A 16,433-nucleotide genomic window follows, 5' to 3' on the forward strand; every position below is an offset into this window, starting at 1 on the left:
CAATGAGGGAACCAGAAAAAGCGTCAGACTATAAAGGAAAGCAAATCACAGCACATGGTAATAAGAAATAAAATAAAAGTCCACTGTTTCATACTGAAACTTCGTCGAAACGTGTGTGGGTAACAGAAGAAAAGTAAAATTATGTTTTACTCAAAGGCGGATCCCATCCAAAAACAAATTTAATCAATTTACTATTTCTGTCTTCCCTCTGTCATTCTCCCTTACGATGTCATTATGTTCACAGGACGTCTGGACAGATGGCTTCGATCCGTTTCTGATTAAAAGTAAGACCAAAACTTCTTAGGATTTTCTGACAGATCGATTTCTAGAATTTTCCTTTCGAATTCGTTAAACTCTTCACATTTGACTCTCCACATGCAGGTTTTTGCATCGTTTGGTTTTTGTTTATCTGTGAGGCTTTGGCTACTTTTAAATCAGCAGTGAAGCTCTTTTTGCTGTCGGAGAAACTTTCGAACATGTTTATCGAGTAATTGCATTTAGTCTGATATCTTGGCCTGACGTATCTTTGCATTTGAATTGCTTGAAAATATCTGCATAATAGTGCAATTGTTAACGGTATACGAGGTGTGATCAAAAAGGGTCGGGAATTTTTGATTTTCTTCAAGAATCTGCATTTATTCATCAATAGCAACTTTATCCCTTCAAAGTAATTTCCCTCGGATATAATACACGTGCGCCAGCGCTGTTTCCAATCTTGGAAGCACTTCTGAAACTCTCTTTTTGTTATGGTGTTCAACTCCTTTCTGGTTTGTCTCATCAATGGGAGCAAAACGACGTCTTTTCGTGGTTCTCTTCAGCCTCTGGAATAGAAAGAAGTCGCAAAGGTCCATGTCAGGCGAATACTGCGTAGGACGAGGAGATTAGTCCCGTCGACAGCGAGGTCATTAGAAACCGAGCACAAGCACTAATTAGGGAAGGAAATCGGCCGTGCCCTTTCAAAGGAGCCATCCCGTCATTTGCCTGAAGCGATTTAGGGAAATCACGGAAAACCTAAATCAGGATGGCCGGACACGGGTTTGAACCCCGTCCTCCCGAATACAAAACCAATGTGCTAACCACTGCGCCACCTCGCCCGGTGCGAATGCGGTGGCTGAGGCAACATGATAGTTTTTAGTTTGTTTTTTTTTGCCAAAAAATCACGAACGGACATTGAGGTGTGTTGTCAGTAATTGATACGCTTGGGCGTCAAGGGCGGTCGTCGTCTTGAACGTCTTCTCGACCTTCTTTGAAACGTTATACCACTCGTAAACTCTTTTGTCTGACTCATAGTAGATTCGCCATAAGCTACAGTCAACATTTCAAATGCGGCGCTGCCATTTATTCTATCTTTCAAGCAAAATTTAATGCAAAATCTTTTATCCAGTTTTTTAGAATGTAAAAATTCTCCGAGCACTCAAAAACACGTATAACATTTTCTACTGTCAATATTAAACTAAATATTTCAATACAGATGCTACTACAAACGTATATCAGAACATGTGTATCAACAAGATAAAAAACTTGAAAATCGGATATATAAAGCCCGCGAAATCAAAAAATTCCCGTTAATTTTTGATCACACCTCGTGTGCGTTGTGTTTTATTTGAAAACAAGCTTGTTCCATTCACTTGCGGTACATGCTGTTGACAACAGGGTTGTCCACTTTACTCTTTGTCTCAAGCCTGCATTCAGTACTGCTCGGTTTTGTTTTTCTGGTAGTGTTAGTTGGGTGACTGTTGAAGTGTTCGCAGACGTGCACCTCGTGTATCAGTTTATTCAATACAATGCAAGAGCGACAAAACAACGTTATGCTGAGTTTTTCCCTCAGTGACGGCAATCACGTCACAGTACTATTGTTTCCCTAAGGATTGTTGCATTACTCTGTTTTGTTGTTTTACGTTTTATGGAGTGCATTTTATAAGCCCTTTTTTATTTTTGTGAAAGTATTTTCACAGAAAGAATGATAATTGGGACAACAATCTGACTAAAGTATAATTACTTTATTTCTCTGTAACGGGCCATCGTGGACGACACGCCCCTGGCACCAAATTGCACAGAAAACATCCCTGCACGACCTCCGAAATTTTGTCAGTGGAGTTCGGGTTCACCTTGTACAGCAGTGAAAATCACTATAAAGGCATGGGTATTTGCAGGAAAATTAACATTGTCAGTTGGAATAGTTGTGCAAAATGTATACGCAATAGTATGAAATCGAGTATACCAACAACTGCAGTCAAATGGTACCACGTCTGATGTCACTAGTACAGTACATAAAACAATATTTAACAAGACATCGACGATTCAGGTGGTAGCGGGTGGAACTCAGTATAAAAATAGTCGACTATGTACGGTAGTGGTCTGAGCGTAGGTGCGCTTGCTACAGATAGGAAACAGACACCATTAGTAACAGTGTGTTGTGTGTATATAAACCACGACTGTGACAGGTCACAAGGAAAACTGTTATCATGTGATGAAAAGGCAAAAATCGGTACTCACAGGGAAATTGGGCTATGTAAGTGTCAAATTGCCAATAAGTTGAAGTGTTCAGGTACAGTGATTGGTAATTTCGTAAAATTGGGCGCACGATATAGATATAGCGGAAAATATGGGCAACGCAGAAAATTTTCTGTGGCATGGAAAGGATTACTTCTGCGCAAAGCAAGGGCCACAACCGTTATTCTTCTCAACTTGTTGCTGATTTACAGTTGCCAGTAACAGCCAGACGTGTGAGACAAATTTTGTCACATGACAAACATCTTGCATTCAAGAAACGACTGCAGAAGCCCATTCGAATACCCAAGCATAAACAAGCTAGATTGGAGTTTCCAGAATGAGATTTTCACTCTGCAGTGGAGTGTGCGCTGATATGAAACTTCCTGGCAGATTAAAACTGTGTGCCGGACCGAGACTCGAACTCGGGACCTTTGCCTTTCGCGGGCAAGTGCTTTACCAACTGAGCTACCCAAACACGACTCACGGCCCGTCCTCACAGCTGCCAGTACCTCGTCTCCTACCTTCCAAACTTTACAGAAGCTCTGGAGTTTGCTGGAAAACATATGTCGTGGACTTTTGGATAGACAAAGTGATAGACTGTAGTTTGCTGAAATACGTACTTCATGGAGTTCATCAGTGATGAGAAAAAGTTTAATTTGAACAGGCAGGATAATTTCAGTATTGTTGACATGATCTGAGAACATAGCAAGTAAGAATGAGCAGAAATTTTAGTGGTGGAATTTTTATGGTTTGAGCAGCCCTCTGCGCTAACCCATTGCATTTGTGAACACTCGAATGAACTCTAACATGTTACTGCGATACTAAGGGCACAACTGATCAGAATGTATGAGGACCCACGGGACAGAAGTCTAATGTTTCAACAAGATAACACATCTGTGTGCGTTTTTGCTTCAACAAGAAATTGTTTGGGATAAATTTATTGATGTCTTGCCCTTTCCTGCACGTAGCCCGGTTTTAGCCCCGTGGAAACCTTCGGGGAATATTTGCAAGGCGTGTTTACCGCAGTGGAGCTGAAAAGGGCGACACGAGACGAGTGGGCCACAATTTCACAGTAAGAACTACTAACCCTACCAAAATCAATGCCGAAGAGAATTTTTGAGGTAATTAGGAAGAATGGAGGTTGGACAAAGTGCTAACAAAGCAATAACTTAATAGGACAGAGAGTATCTTTATACCAGTTTCCATCCAGGTAATGGAAAGGCTTTATTTTGTTACTCGGGTTATAAAGAAAACTATGTAATTGCGTCGTCATTGTTTACGTCTTATATGTATCTATTACTTTCATAACAAATTCCATAACATGTGTGGGTCAGACTTTGTATTATTGCTTTCGTGGAGCCATGCCTTTATACTGATTTTCACTACTCTACTTATGGTCCGAGGTTGCACCTAATGGTAATTAAATTAATGCAATGTCAGTTTTCCCGTGCTCGTCTCGCTTTAATTTCTTTTGTAGAAAACTTGTCGCCGGGAATAATAAATGTTGTGAGGTACCGGTTGAGCTGTTTAGCATACTTCTGAGTTGCTGTAGATCCTATCCCCTGGGGCCTACGGGGATTGGAAGCTCCTCATAAGATCATGCAAATTTAAAAAACAACGGATCGCCTCTTATTAAGTGAAAATTAGTACGGGTCGTCCAATCAAGCATGAAAGTGTGAGTACCATACCTCACGTGGGCATATTAAAGAGAGGATCCATCAAACTATGAAAAGAAACTAACGGTCACTATAAAACTGTCTGATTTATTGCCAAAAGACATAAAAAATGATTTTCGTACTGAATTAAGAATACGAATAGTTATAAAGTGGACAAGGGATTGTAAATACGTTTGGATGGATACATAAAAGAATGATATAAAAGTATGCCGCGAACATGGATAATGATTGTGGAAAATGTTAGTGATTTTGAGAAGGGTGCCAGAAAAGCATGAACGGGCACCGATGTTCTGGCCTAAGCCCATGATGGGCGCAACTAGTTGGCAGTGAAAATTAAATTAACAAAATGAAGGCCTGATGTAAATTAACTGGCTTCGCGCTCATCTTGTCTCAGTGGCTGCAACGACGGCCCATGCTTACCAGTCTTAAGCTGTGTGAAGGCGGAAGACAGCTGCAGTGATGGCTGGAAATTGTAAAATCGGCTCGGCCTCTGTACTCTGCACTAAATAGGAGTCATCTCTCTGCGCGTCTCTACGACGACCTGGAGCAAGTATCTTCTGCGGCTGCCTAAGAAGTGCTCTCGACGGCGTCCCTGAAGCAAGTGTGTTCTGAATGATCAGGTGTTACCTTTCTGTCAACATCTCTATTATGAGTATGCTATTGATGTCCCTGTTTTTCAAGACGACAACAGCAAAGTTCATCGCGCTCTAAGAATATGTGACAGCTATTCGGACCACTCCCTCGCCCTATTAAATCTAGATTTCCAAAATGAAATTTTCACTCTGCAGCGGAGCGTGCGCTGATACGAAACTTCCTGTCAGATTAAAACTGTGTGCCGGACCGAAACACGAACTCGGGACCTTTGCCTTTCGCGGGCAAGTGCTCTACCGTCTGGAAACATCCCCCAAGTTGTGGCTAAGCCATGTCTCCGCAATACCATTTTTTCCAGGAGTGCTAGTTCTGCTAAGTTCGCTGGACAGCTTCTGTGAAGTTTGGAAAGTAGGAGACGAGGTACTGGCGGAATTTAGAGCTGTGGGGACGGCTCGCGAATCGTGCTTGGGCAGCTCATACGATAGAGCACTTGCTCTCGCAAAGGCAGAGGTCCCGAATTCGAGTACCGGTCCGGCACACAGTTTTAATCTGCAAGTAAGTTTCAAATCTCGATTTGCCTGTAAAATCACCTGACCTGAACCTCATCCAAAATATGGGACATGTAACTTGCTGCCAGATTTAAGCTGTGTGCCCGACCAGGGCTCTAGCTCGGAAACATTTCCTTCCACAGGCAAGTGTTCTACCGAAAGAGCTACCCAAGCACAACTCATGGCTCGTCGTCATAGCTGTATTTCCACCAGTACCTTGGCTACTATCTTCCAAAATTTCACAGATCTCCTGCGGAATTTGCAAGACTAGCACCCTTGGGAGAAAGCATATTGCGGAGGTATGGGTTTGCCACAGTCTGGGATATGTTTCCAGAATGAGGTTTACGCTATGCTGCTGAGTATGTGCTGATGTGAAACTTAGTGGCGTAGTTAAACTATGTGCCGGACCAAGACTCGAACTCGGGACCTTTGCCTTCTGCGGACAAGTGCTCCACTGACTGAGCTATCCGACCATGACTGACGTCCCGTCTACAAAAATTAGCTGATTCTTCCAGTGTCGGAATCTTGCCGGCCAATTGCAGCAGACCTTGCGAGTTCGACGAATGATAATTTAATAAACAAGTTTAATAATTTCTTATTCTTGCAGATTTTGTCGTGAGTAACTAATAATGTCTACTTCTCTCATGGTGCAGAGAAGAAATCAGAAAATCTCTTCCACTATATAACACAAGTTCAGTCACGGCCAACTAAAAGCCATGCTCATACGCACGTGCAGGAACTCTACCGAAAGCACCTGTCACTAAAATTTGAACAAACATTGAAGCAAGCCGCACCTGGGATTAACGGCTGTTCTCACACTTCGTAGGCTCGTGTTTTATCCTGCCTTTTAATGTCTTATCTTAGCTGAAGAGGATTCCTTTTCACAGTTTCGTGGCACACCGCCCAGCGTCCTAGATGCTCCTGGCTCCTGGGCTGGGATGGCAGACTTTCTTGCATGGAGAATCGCTTTTACCAGAAAACAGCTTTACAACTATAACATTCCCCTAAGTGTAAACTTGGCTTCTCAGAACCAGGTAAAAGACCCACGGTGTCGGAAGAACTAGACTGTTTAACTGACTCTACAAAACTGTACCAAGAGTAAAGGGGATATGGACATACAGCAGGGCCTGGATAATGCTGCATGCTCAGGGGCCTGTTAATGCCAGAGTATCAAATAGGCCGGATTATCGAGGTCATTTGTAAGAAAACTAATTTAAAGAGAAGCTGTTTAGTAAAACCTATAGTTTTAACGTGGAAAAACAAGTTTTTGTTATTTATTAAAGAGAACAGGAGAGAATATAAAAAATTAAAAGCATATATTACTTTTCTGTAAAAACAAAATTCAATGAAAAGCTGAATACTGTACTTCTCTCAAGTTTAAGGCTAAAAGTTTCAGGTAAGTTGTAACCTCCCCGCCGAAATTATTTAAAAGAAAATATTTAAATGGTAATATGAATAGAGCCAAATGTTGTTGAGCTCCCACAAAATATCGTTAAATTGAAATAAAAGCAACTATACGTTCGCTACAAAAATATTGAAAAATAATGGCCCAATGTAAACTCGACACAAAAATTGAGAAAAGAACATTAATCATTAAACCCACAATAATAGGTCAGCTGCGCTGACCTTAGGCCCTGTGCAATAATTAATCTGATAAATTTATTCTGGGAGGAAAAGCATAGGAAACATTGTTTCAATTGGAATGATTCTTTTCTTAAAAACGATTGCTTTGAAAACAAAATTATTATTGGGGCATTTCTTGAACAATTAACATACGTTACATTATCAGATGTGCGCAATGCTGCTTCATTACCCTATTTAACAATATACCGCGCGCAGTCCGGAACCGCGGGACTGCTACGGTCGCAGGTTCGAATCCTGCCTCGGGCATGGATGTGTGTGATGTCCTTAGGTTAGTTAGGTTTAAGTAGTTCTAAGTTCTAGGGGACTGATGACCACAGAAGTTAAGTCCCATAGTGCTCAGAGCCATTTGAACCATTTTGAACAATATACCTCGTCCCGAACCTTGACCAGAGACCCATGTCGACGCCCGCCGACTCCTCACACACAACTTCCGACTGAGTACAACTCACAACTGAACTCTCGCGCAGTCAACCGCAGACTAGCAACGATAAACAACTCTCTGGTCAGAGATTCTGTCATGCCTCGCCATCGCTGGTACTGAATACATACGCGTTTCAAAGTTCAAAATACATTAATAATTTTTTGAACGTCGGTTATGAAATTAAATAACCACCACTGATTTGAAAAATCCAGAACAAGGTAATTAATAAAGATTGTTGCCATGTAACTGGTGCAGTTTAAATTGAATCACTGTCTTTAAGAATAGTACAGACGTCTCACTGTGTCTAGGGCGTGGAATACGTCAGTCGGTTATCTACCAATGGTGGTTTACCTGAAATTTTCTTCTGAGCACTCTGGAGCATTGAAGGAATGTGAATATGTTTCTCAGATTGAGCTTTTTTTTAAAAAAAAAAGAATATTTTGTAATTTGTGCCGATTCATAGCTTCAGAAGCGTTGTATTGTTAGCTACTCTCAGCGGATTTCACAAAAGTTTTTAAGGCTTTTGAAGCATCAGCCCAAGACATGTCAGTTGAGGGCGTTTCTTCGTAAGCGTATCTCTTCTTTGATAGCTAAACTTCTGTCAACATCGATCCATTCGTCAACGTCTTCTGTTGAAAACGCACTCAGTTGATCAGTGGATGCTGGTTTTATCACTCTTAAAATTTAAGAGCGATCAGTTGTCGGCCCAACGTTATTTAAATGACTTTCCATCTCTGCTTCTTCGACCAGTTTAGATCATAGTTTTCTCCAGGCGCTGTGCAATGTTGTATTTTTCATATAGGTCCAAGCAACTGCAGCTACGAAAATAGCGTCTTTGATGTTGATATTGCGTCCGAGTTCTTTTACGCTGCACTGTGGGAATAGCAGCACCTGAGATTTTGTATGATGCCCTGGTCCTGGCCGGACTATCGGATTTGTCGGATTATCGAGGGCCGGATTATCACGGTCCTACTGTAATTAGAAATGCAGTCGCTGGCAGTAGTGAGTACTGCTGGAAATTTTCGTTCTGTGTTAGCGTTTTGACTTCACTGACTATTGCGATCTGCATGTTAAATTGTACAAAAGGGTTCGGGACAGTTTGGGAATTAACTGCTACGTGACAATGTATAAGTCCTTTACAGCAAAATATAGAGTCCATTTATTCTTCATAAACATAAATTTAATATTACTACCAATTGAGGAGCAACAGGACAACAGCATTACAGATTTTTTAATACGAGTTTTAGCCAACGCGTTGCTAACTGTTAATTGAAAATATCTGACAGAGTGTAACAAATAAGTTAAGGAACTCTAGTTCGGAGGCGGTAAGCATTTAAAATACCAGCAGTGAGGACTGTTGTCCGCTTAGAGGAACAGATGTCGATATGTTAACATCGGAGCGTAAGAGAAGATTTGTCCTACAAACGATTTAAATATCGCGCATGTGTTGTCTTAGAGGACACTGCACTACAGTTCACTGTATTCACATATATTCAGGAACAGGCATCGTGCTCAGCATCATACAATGGTTACTCTTTTCTCGACCTCCGATTGGTCGTGAAATTAAAACCAAAGTGATAATCTGGTGAAGCTTTTGCGCAGATATGGTGTGCAGTGTCTCTAGTGTGCCCGTACACCGTGTCATGTTGCACTTTTCAGTCCTGAACAAGGAATGAGCACGTAAAGATGCCTAGAAAATAGTGTCTCCCGCCAAGTGTGAAGTCCAACTGAGGGCTTTCTCCTGATTGCATGCAGCCCACATGCTGTCATGCATTTCCTTCTTCATGACAGTTCTCGGTCGCATACTGCAGGTGCAACGAAGAAGCTCCTGCAGCTTTTCCGAGGGGAAGTGTTTGACCAACAACCATATATCCTGGCCTAGACTCCCTCTGATTTTCAGCTCTTCGCTCAACGTGAATCGCTGGCTATGAGGACAGCGCTTTGGCACTTGGCACAGACAACGAGCTGCAGACCAGCGTAGGGAATTGGCGGAAGTCGCAGGCAGCTGCCTTCTGTTGGTAAGTCAAACTGTCCCGCACCACACTACAACAAATACCGGTATGTAATAAGCTGGAACTGCGACTATGCAGAGAAGTACCTGGAAGGTGTAGCTAAATGTTACAAATAAAACATTATTGATGTTCACAATGGTTTCCATTTCGCGACCGATCGCAGGCTGAAAATCAAAAAATAACCTTCGTATCATACAGAAAAGTATGCGGACGATCTGAATGGCGTTCCACCTCATTTTTATGCAACACACGTAACATAACTGTCTTGCAGGTCCTCTGATCAGTTTTCTGTACAGTTGTGTTACTTGCAACATTACAACACAGTGCCTCATAATTACCAAGTAAATAATTCTGTAATTTAAAAGTAATATCTCGAATATATATTTACTTCGTTAATTTTGTCAAAGTCTGTTATTTGAAAAACCTTAATGTATTTGTGAAAAGCTAGTGAAATTGATACTGTAAAACTTTGCGGTAGAAGCGCTAGCAAAGTCAGGGAAATTCGTATTCTATAAATTCCAAAGAATACGTTTGAAGTGTGGCTGTAATACAGTTGAGCGCGGGCGCACTCTGAAAAAGAAGTGCAAGGAAGAGTTAGTTGCAAGTTATCGATGGTGAAGTATAGACGCGATGTGGCGACGCTCAAGCACGTAACGGAATGTATATTGTCGAAATGGTGTTTTAAATATGGCAAGGCATTGTAAATAGACGAGAGAGCACATATCTCGTCATAATACAAAGCATGCAAGACGAATTGATAAGTGAATTATTGGAGGGAGGGTACTGCGTGGCAGAAGATATTAAAAGTTGCTCTTCCTTGAAGAAGAGGCTGTTGCCACTAATTATTGCCCCTAAATGCTTTACGTCGCACCATCTGCAACTCGCCTCAAACTAAGATCGAGCCATTCAGCTACTTAGTAAAGTATACGGCTTGCTAGCGTCGTTGATGAGGTGTTTTGAACTTAATAGTGTTTTTACTGACTTGATTGGTATTCACTATCCCACATCACTAACCATCAGCAGGTTTCTACCCTTTCACCGTTATTGTCGAATGTATCTTAAGTGAAAGAGATAGTGTCATTTCCACTGAGAGAAATTTAATTGCATTAGCTTGCTAATTTAAACCCAATCAGTTCATAAAACTATGTGCAGTAATAATTATCTAAAGGTCATTGTACATTTAATGCTCATACTGCGACATAGAAGCAACTAAGCAAAAACTATCCAAAGTAAAAGTGACTTCAAATTGTTGGTAAAGTAAACAACCAATTGTGACTATTAAGATTTTGTTGTGTGTTTGCAAATATTTCATGTGTTGCGACATTAATAAATTCCTTTCGCAGAAGCGTTTGTTGTTAGTTAGTGAAATTAGTACGAGCTTTTCTGGTGTAATATTTATTATAAAATAGAGATTATTCGTGGGTATTTGCTTTACAAAACCTGACGACGGATAGCATTACAATGAGTGACGTTTCTCAATACAACTCACGTCATATGTTTCTATTAGGTGATCGTTAATGAGTTTCATTAATTACGAAGAATGCCAATTCATTGCTAATTAACGTCAATGTGTTTTGTCATTCGTGATTTTTCCATTGAAACTCGCGCATGTGCATATAGGCCTTTAACTGCATAACTACAAAGTAGTTATTATTGTTTAATAATTTGCAATTATTAACTTTACGCACTTTTGAGCTGGCGACCCTAATTTTTTTGTATGTGGTCATATTTCATACCATTTCATTTACTTATTCAAAACTGGAGCTAATTGCAGTGAATTATTTAAATCATTACGAAATTTCATTCGGACATTTGTCGTACACGATAAGTATCTGTGTGATAACAATCAAGTTATAATCTTGTTTGCATTCTCTCTGTTAGCATTATTCTCCTTTTTGTAAAAAACGGAACACGGGTAATTAAATCATTAATATACCGAAGAGGGTAGCCAGGTTACAGCCTGACTATACAAAATTACTACAAGAAATCAATTGAGAACAATGCCCTGTATGCCTGTTAAGTACATATAAACAAAAACAATTCAGTTTGCACTACGAATACAATACACAGAAATATTTGACAGCTTCAATGTTAACCATGAAATATGGAAGTAAATACTCGACGCATTGTTAAAAAACATTCAGATATATAACGTAAAAACTGTACATGCTAATAGCGTTTGAAAACGGCAATGCAGTCGAAATAATCTTAAAAAAAGTAACTGTACTACTCTTGAATAAAGCTTCAAAAAATAGCAGTGTCCTGGAATAATATACTTAAAATGTTTTCGCAATATATCTATTACGCTGCAGGCCCTGAGGAATACAAAATATTAAATATTAATCCAGATGCAAATTAATGCCACGACAATGCAAATATCAGGAGACACGTTATTAGATATGACAATTCTTCAACGCTTGTAAACGCAGATTTATTACAGTAAATGACATTTCAAAAATCAGGGTTCAACTTGAAATTACGAAATGACGAAAAGTTTTGTACCAGAGTGAGTTTCGGGACTCCAGCCCAGCAACCATTGTCCCTGTTAACTAACCAGGAAAGATCTTAAATACGATAACAATCATAAGTAATGAAATATGTGCATGAAACTTCCTGACTGATTAAAACTGTGTGCCAGGCCGAGAATCGAACTCGGGACCTTTGCTTTCCGCGGGCAAGTGCTCTACCAACTGAGCTACCCAAGCACGACTCACGCCCCGTCCTCACAGCTTTACTTCTGCCAGTACCTCGTCTCATTCTGGGAATATGTGCATGTGTAAACTTGAAATGATATACGCTATTAATAAGCATTAAGTTCTGGTTTGCCTGTAACTGTAACTTCTAGGTCAGAGATTATCAATTAATAATAGTCTGCCATCAATTTTATTTTGTAACTGTTGTCCGTCGTCTTTCGGAGCTACAACTCCATTTTCAAGGACTGTACGTATTTGTTGGCCATTACAAGAGCTTCCACTTTTCACCTAACAGTGACAGAACGATACAGCAGTTAGATTTAACAATATTAATGAGATCAAGCAAGAGAAAAGAGAGAAATAATGTGTAGTAAGATATTACCTTCTTCTGGGCACATGACTTTTGTCACCTGCATTGGTGAAAAACCTCCATATTTGCACTTACATTTTGAAACTATTTAACACATTTGTTACAGCACTACATAATCAAATGGTGCATGGCTAACCTATGTTACATGGATGTGACGGCGTTCTAGATTTACTACTATTTCCTTTTATATAACTGCCGAAATAAAATAAGAAATTAAAAAAATTGTTGAGGAGTGACAGTTAACCAATTTAGTTATACATACCTAGATATTCAACAAAAAGTCTGACGTGCTTATTTACATGCAGAGTGGCTTAATAATCATCGCAGTTTACTGCTTGTATTGTTAGATATGCATTTTATACTTTTTGCGTTTGCTTCACGTTATTTTAGTTATGCATAACTGAAATTGCCTACAAAGTTGCAGTGATTACTGTAACACCCCAAATATAGAATCCATAATAACCACCCTTCTGTTGCAAAAGAAATAGCAAAATTACTCATCCTGACAGTGACGACAGCTACTGACAACAAAATTTACACACTTGTCAGTTTGATTAACAGGGATGTTATATAAATACTAATGATTATCATAAAGAAAGGAATGAGTGAAAGAATACCATGCGATACAAAACCGAAACTTTAAAGAAAGAACTCAAAAACTATTATTTACGAAGGTTAAAGCCCAGACCATAAATCAACCAAAGATAACATTTATTCTAGGAGAGAGCTGTAGCCGCATCGAGCTGTAAGTTCGCTGTGACTACAATATAACTCGGCAATGGAGATGTGCACTTCTCTCTTGCATTTGGCAACAGTAGTACGCATGTTAAGCGCTACTGTGAAAACTAAAACTGCTGTCACTTCTCAATTTTTTTTTAATTTCTTATTTTATTTTGCCAATTATGTAAATGGAAATTACAGTAAATTCATTAGACCATCACATCAATGTAATATAGATTATGTATGCATCACTTGAATAATGTAGTACTGTAACAAAACTAGTTAAATAATTTCAAAACGTAAGTGAAAATGTGGTATCACCAATTTTCACTCCGTAGCTGTGCGGGCGGCTCATGAGCCGTGCCTGTATGCTTCAGTTGATAGAAAACGTGTCCGGAAAGAGAAAAGGTCTCAGGTTCGAGTTCTGGTGATGAAGTTACTTGTTCTTAACAGCTCAATAGCTAATAGAGTATTAAACGTGCCACATTCTACACCTTACGTTGCTTAAGTCAAGCAAAAAGCCTTCAACCGCCGCAGAGATCTTCACTGTACTCTCTTACATAACAATGTAAGTCTATCCCGTACTGCGGAGTGAATTCGACCAGGACCTCACCTGCCCGAAGATCGACAGGTGGTAACCTGACTGCTCAACCATGATAATTCCACCAAGCACCCGCCGCAGCCAGTGCTGTAAACACAAAGAAACCTTGCCGTCTGGGATGTACAAGCTGTTAATGCATTTCAGATAATGTGTTGTAAAATAAAATAAAAATACAACAAAATAAAAGAGGAAAGGTAGAATAAAAAATTGAAAAAGATCGGTCAAATATTTTGTGAGGTGATTTGTCTAAAAATAAGAAAGAAAACAGACAAAATAAGCATTTCACGCACCTCATTTGTTGTACATGATTTCCACATCATTCAAAGTTACGTCAAATTTTTTATAATCTGTTTTTACTTCTTACTTTAAAATAATCATTTCACAAAACGTTTGACTCATTTCTTAATTTTTTTCAAGTTTTCTTCAGTAAGCATGATCTTATTGACACCTCATCTACTTTCCGAGCATCTTCTGTTCTTGAAATGTCCTGAATTTAGTATCTGATTCGAAAAAAAGTACTTTGATAGTAAAATATCACACCAATGTTTCTTATGCGCAAAATAGCTAGGCCTTGAAAGAATGAACTTTTTGACACTTCATTTATGTAGCGAACAGCAGCTGTTTGAGAAATATTTCGATTTTTGGTCAAATAACTAAGTTCTCTCAATTACGCTATTTTGCTAAAGTAGACCTCGTGCACTTCAGCTTGAGAACCATTTGTCCATCTCCCTTTGGCTATGAACATTCGGATGAAAATCATGTGTAACTTATCTTCAAATCGCTAATTAAGCTCTCTTAGCTACCATAATTACTTTGAAGTTTTTTTTCAAAACTATACCTCACGCTGGTCAATTCTGTACCGCATTTGTCCACTTTCCACTCTTCATGTAGCTACGAAAATTCGGATAAAATTTTTCCTCAAGCCACTAATTTGTTTTTCTTAATTACCCTAAATACTTTCAAAAAAGCCCTTTTTTACAAACTCATTTTGACTCTGGTCTATTTGATACCTTATTTGTCGATTTCTTTGTCTTCGTTTGGCTATGAAAATTCGTGCACAACTTCACTGCGTAATTTGTATGGAGCCTTGTTTTCGTTACGTTCAAACAATTGACCAAGAATGGAGGAAAGAGACAGAGAACAAGAGAAAAGTAAGGAAAAACATACAGAAAACGCAGAGTACGATAACATAAGTAACTTGATTTAGGTAGACGTGTGACGATAGACGAGCACTCACGAAGCAGCTCAGCAAAGGCGTGATAAGCCACAAACCACAACGACCGCTGAGGGAGAAAAAGAACACCAGAATGGCATGTCGGCAGTACGCTTGGTAACTGGATGCATCTCGAGAAACACCAGCTAACGAGAAAGAATGCTGTCCACAGCTGAAACGTTACACGCAACCGCCTTCTTGCCAGCGGAGCTTGCGACGATCCGAAGCCTTTGAGAGGTTCTAAAACTGTAAAGACGTGAGTGTTCTGTAACCTAAGCAGTCCCTAATTGTTTAGCGCGATTTTGCAATTTCTTTAAGGTTGGCGAGTACCAACGAAGAGTTAGTGAAACTAAAGTAGTAATTTACTAAGAGAGAAGGGAATCGGCGACTAGCAGTCGAGAGTACTGAACTAAAGAAGGATATCACTACAGCAGTAAATTTTTTATCTTCTCCCGAAGTAAATTTATTTTTTCCATAACTGATGGAGAGCATAATCAAAGAGTACGCTATTATGTTAGTAACGTAAGGGGGAAATAAGACCAAAATTTACTCCTAAGGAGTAGTAGGAGTAAAGTCAGAGAGTAAGGCGAGTTCTTTGGTTTCTGCATCTAAATACCGAATTGTATGGATTACCTGGACTACGAATAATATATGGTAATGGAGGAGACATCACGAGGGTTTTAATGGGGAGAAGAGACTCATTTGCGATGTATAGTGACGATGATTTCAAAGAATCTTTTAGATTTCGTAAGGAATCTACTGAGTCACTGCTTGGTATGCTAGAACAGTTAGTGCAGCGTAAATGTGACAGGAACCGTTCTTTGTCTCCCGAACTGCAACTTCTTTGTGGACTCCGAATCTTTCGCACAGGTACTTACCACATCGTGGCCGGGAATCTCATTAACGTCCGTCGTACCACTGCCGGAAGACATTGTAACATTGTTATAAACAGTTTAATTGCCTTAAAGCCACTGTATATGACCATGCCACAGAACCAAGAAAATATGCCAAAGAACAAAAGGGAATTCTACCACACGGTGGGTTCCCGAATGTCATAGGGGCCATAGACTGCATACATATACCCATACTTTGTCCTTCTGGAGCACAGACAGAACTATACAGAAATCGTAAGAATCTCTTTTCTGTCAGTACGCAAATCATCTATGAGGCCAATATGAAGATTATGAACGTGGGAAGCTGTTGGCTGGGTTCCACGCATTTAGGACAACACCAGTGTTGCTGCAGAATTTGGAAATGGACAATATGATGGATTTATTGTTGGAGGTAGTGGATATGCTCTCTCCAAACACCTTATGAGTTCCCTGTTTTCAAACACAGGAACCGAAGAGCGCTACAGCAGAGCCCATGTTGCTACCAGACATGTAATAAAGCGTACATTCTGTGTTTGGCAATAAATGTTTCCAAATTCTCAACAAAAGAATGGGATATAA

The 16,433-nt window shown here is 39.8% G+C and overlaps 1 protein-coding gene across 1 annotated transcript in view; it reads right to left on the bottom strand.

Moving 5' to 3' along the window:
* Positions 1-15,914, bottom strand: part of LOC124722421 (D-beta-hydroxybutyrate dehydrogenase, mitochondrial-like) — an 86,154-nt gene extending 70,240 nt beyond the window's left edge. Inside the window, exons 1-2 of the mRNA XM_047247617.1 lie at positions 15,861-15,914; positions 13,782-13,856 (exon numbers count right to left, since the gene is read on the bottom strand). Coding sequence (XP_047103573.1) covers positions 13,782-13,856; positions 15,861-15,914 — 129 coding nt within the window. The remainder of the gene's footprint in view (positions 1-13,781; positions 13,857-15,860) is intronic.
* Between the last annotated feature and the right edge of the window lie 519 nt (positions 15,915-16,433).

This window comes from Schistocerca piceifrons, chromosome 1 (assembly GCF_021461385.2).
Source record: "Schistocerca piceifrons isolate TAMUIC-IGC-003096 chromosome 1, iqSchPice1.1, whole genome shotgun sequence".
Lineage (NCBI taxonomy): Eukaryota > Metazoa > Arthropoda > Insecta > Orthoptera > Acrididae > Schistocerca > Schistocerca piceifrons.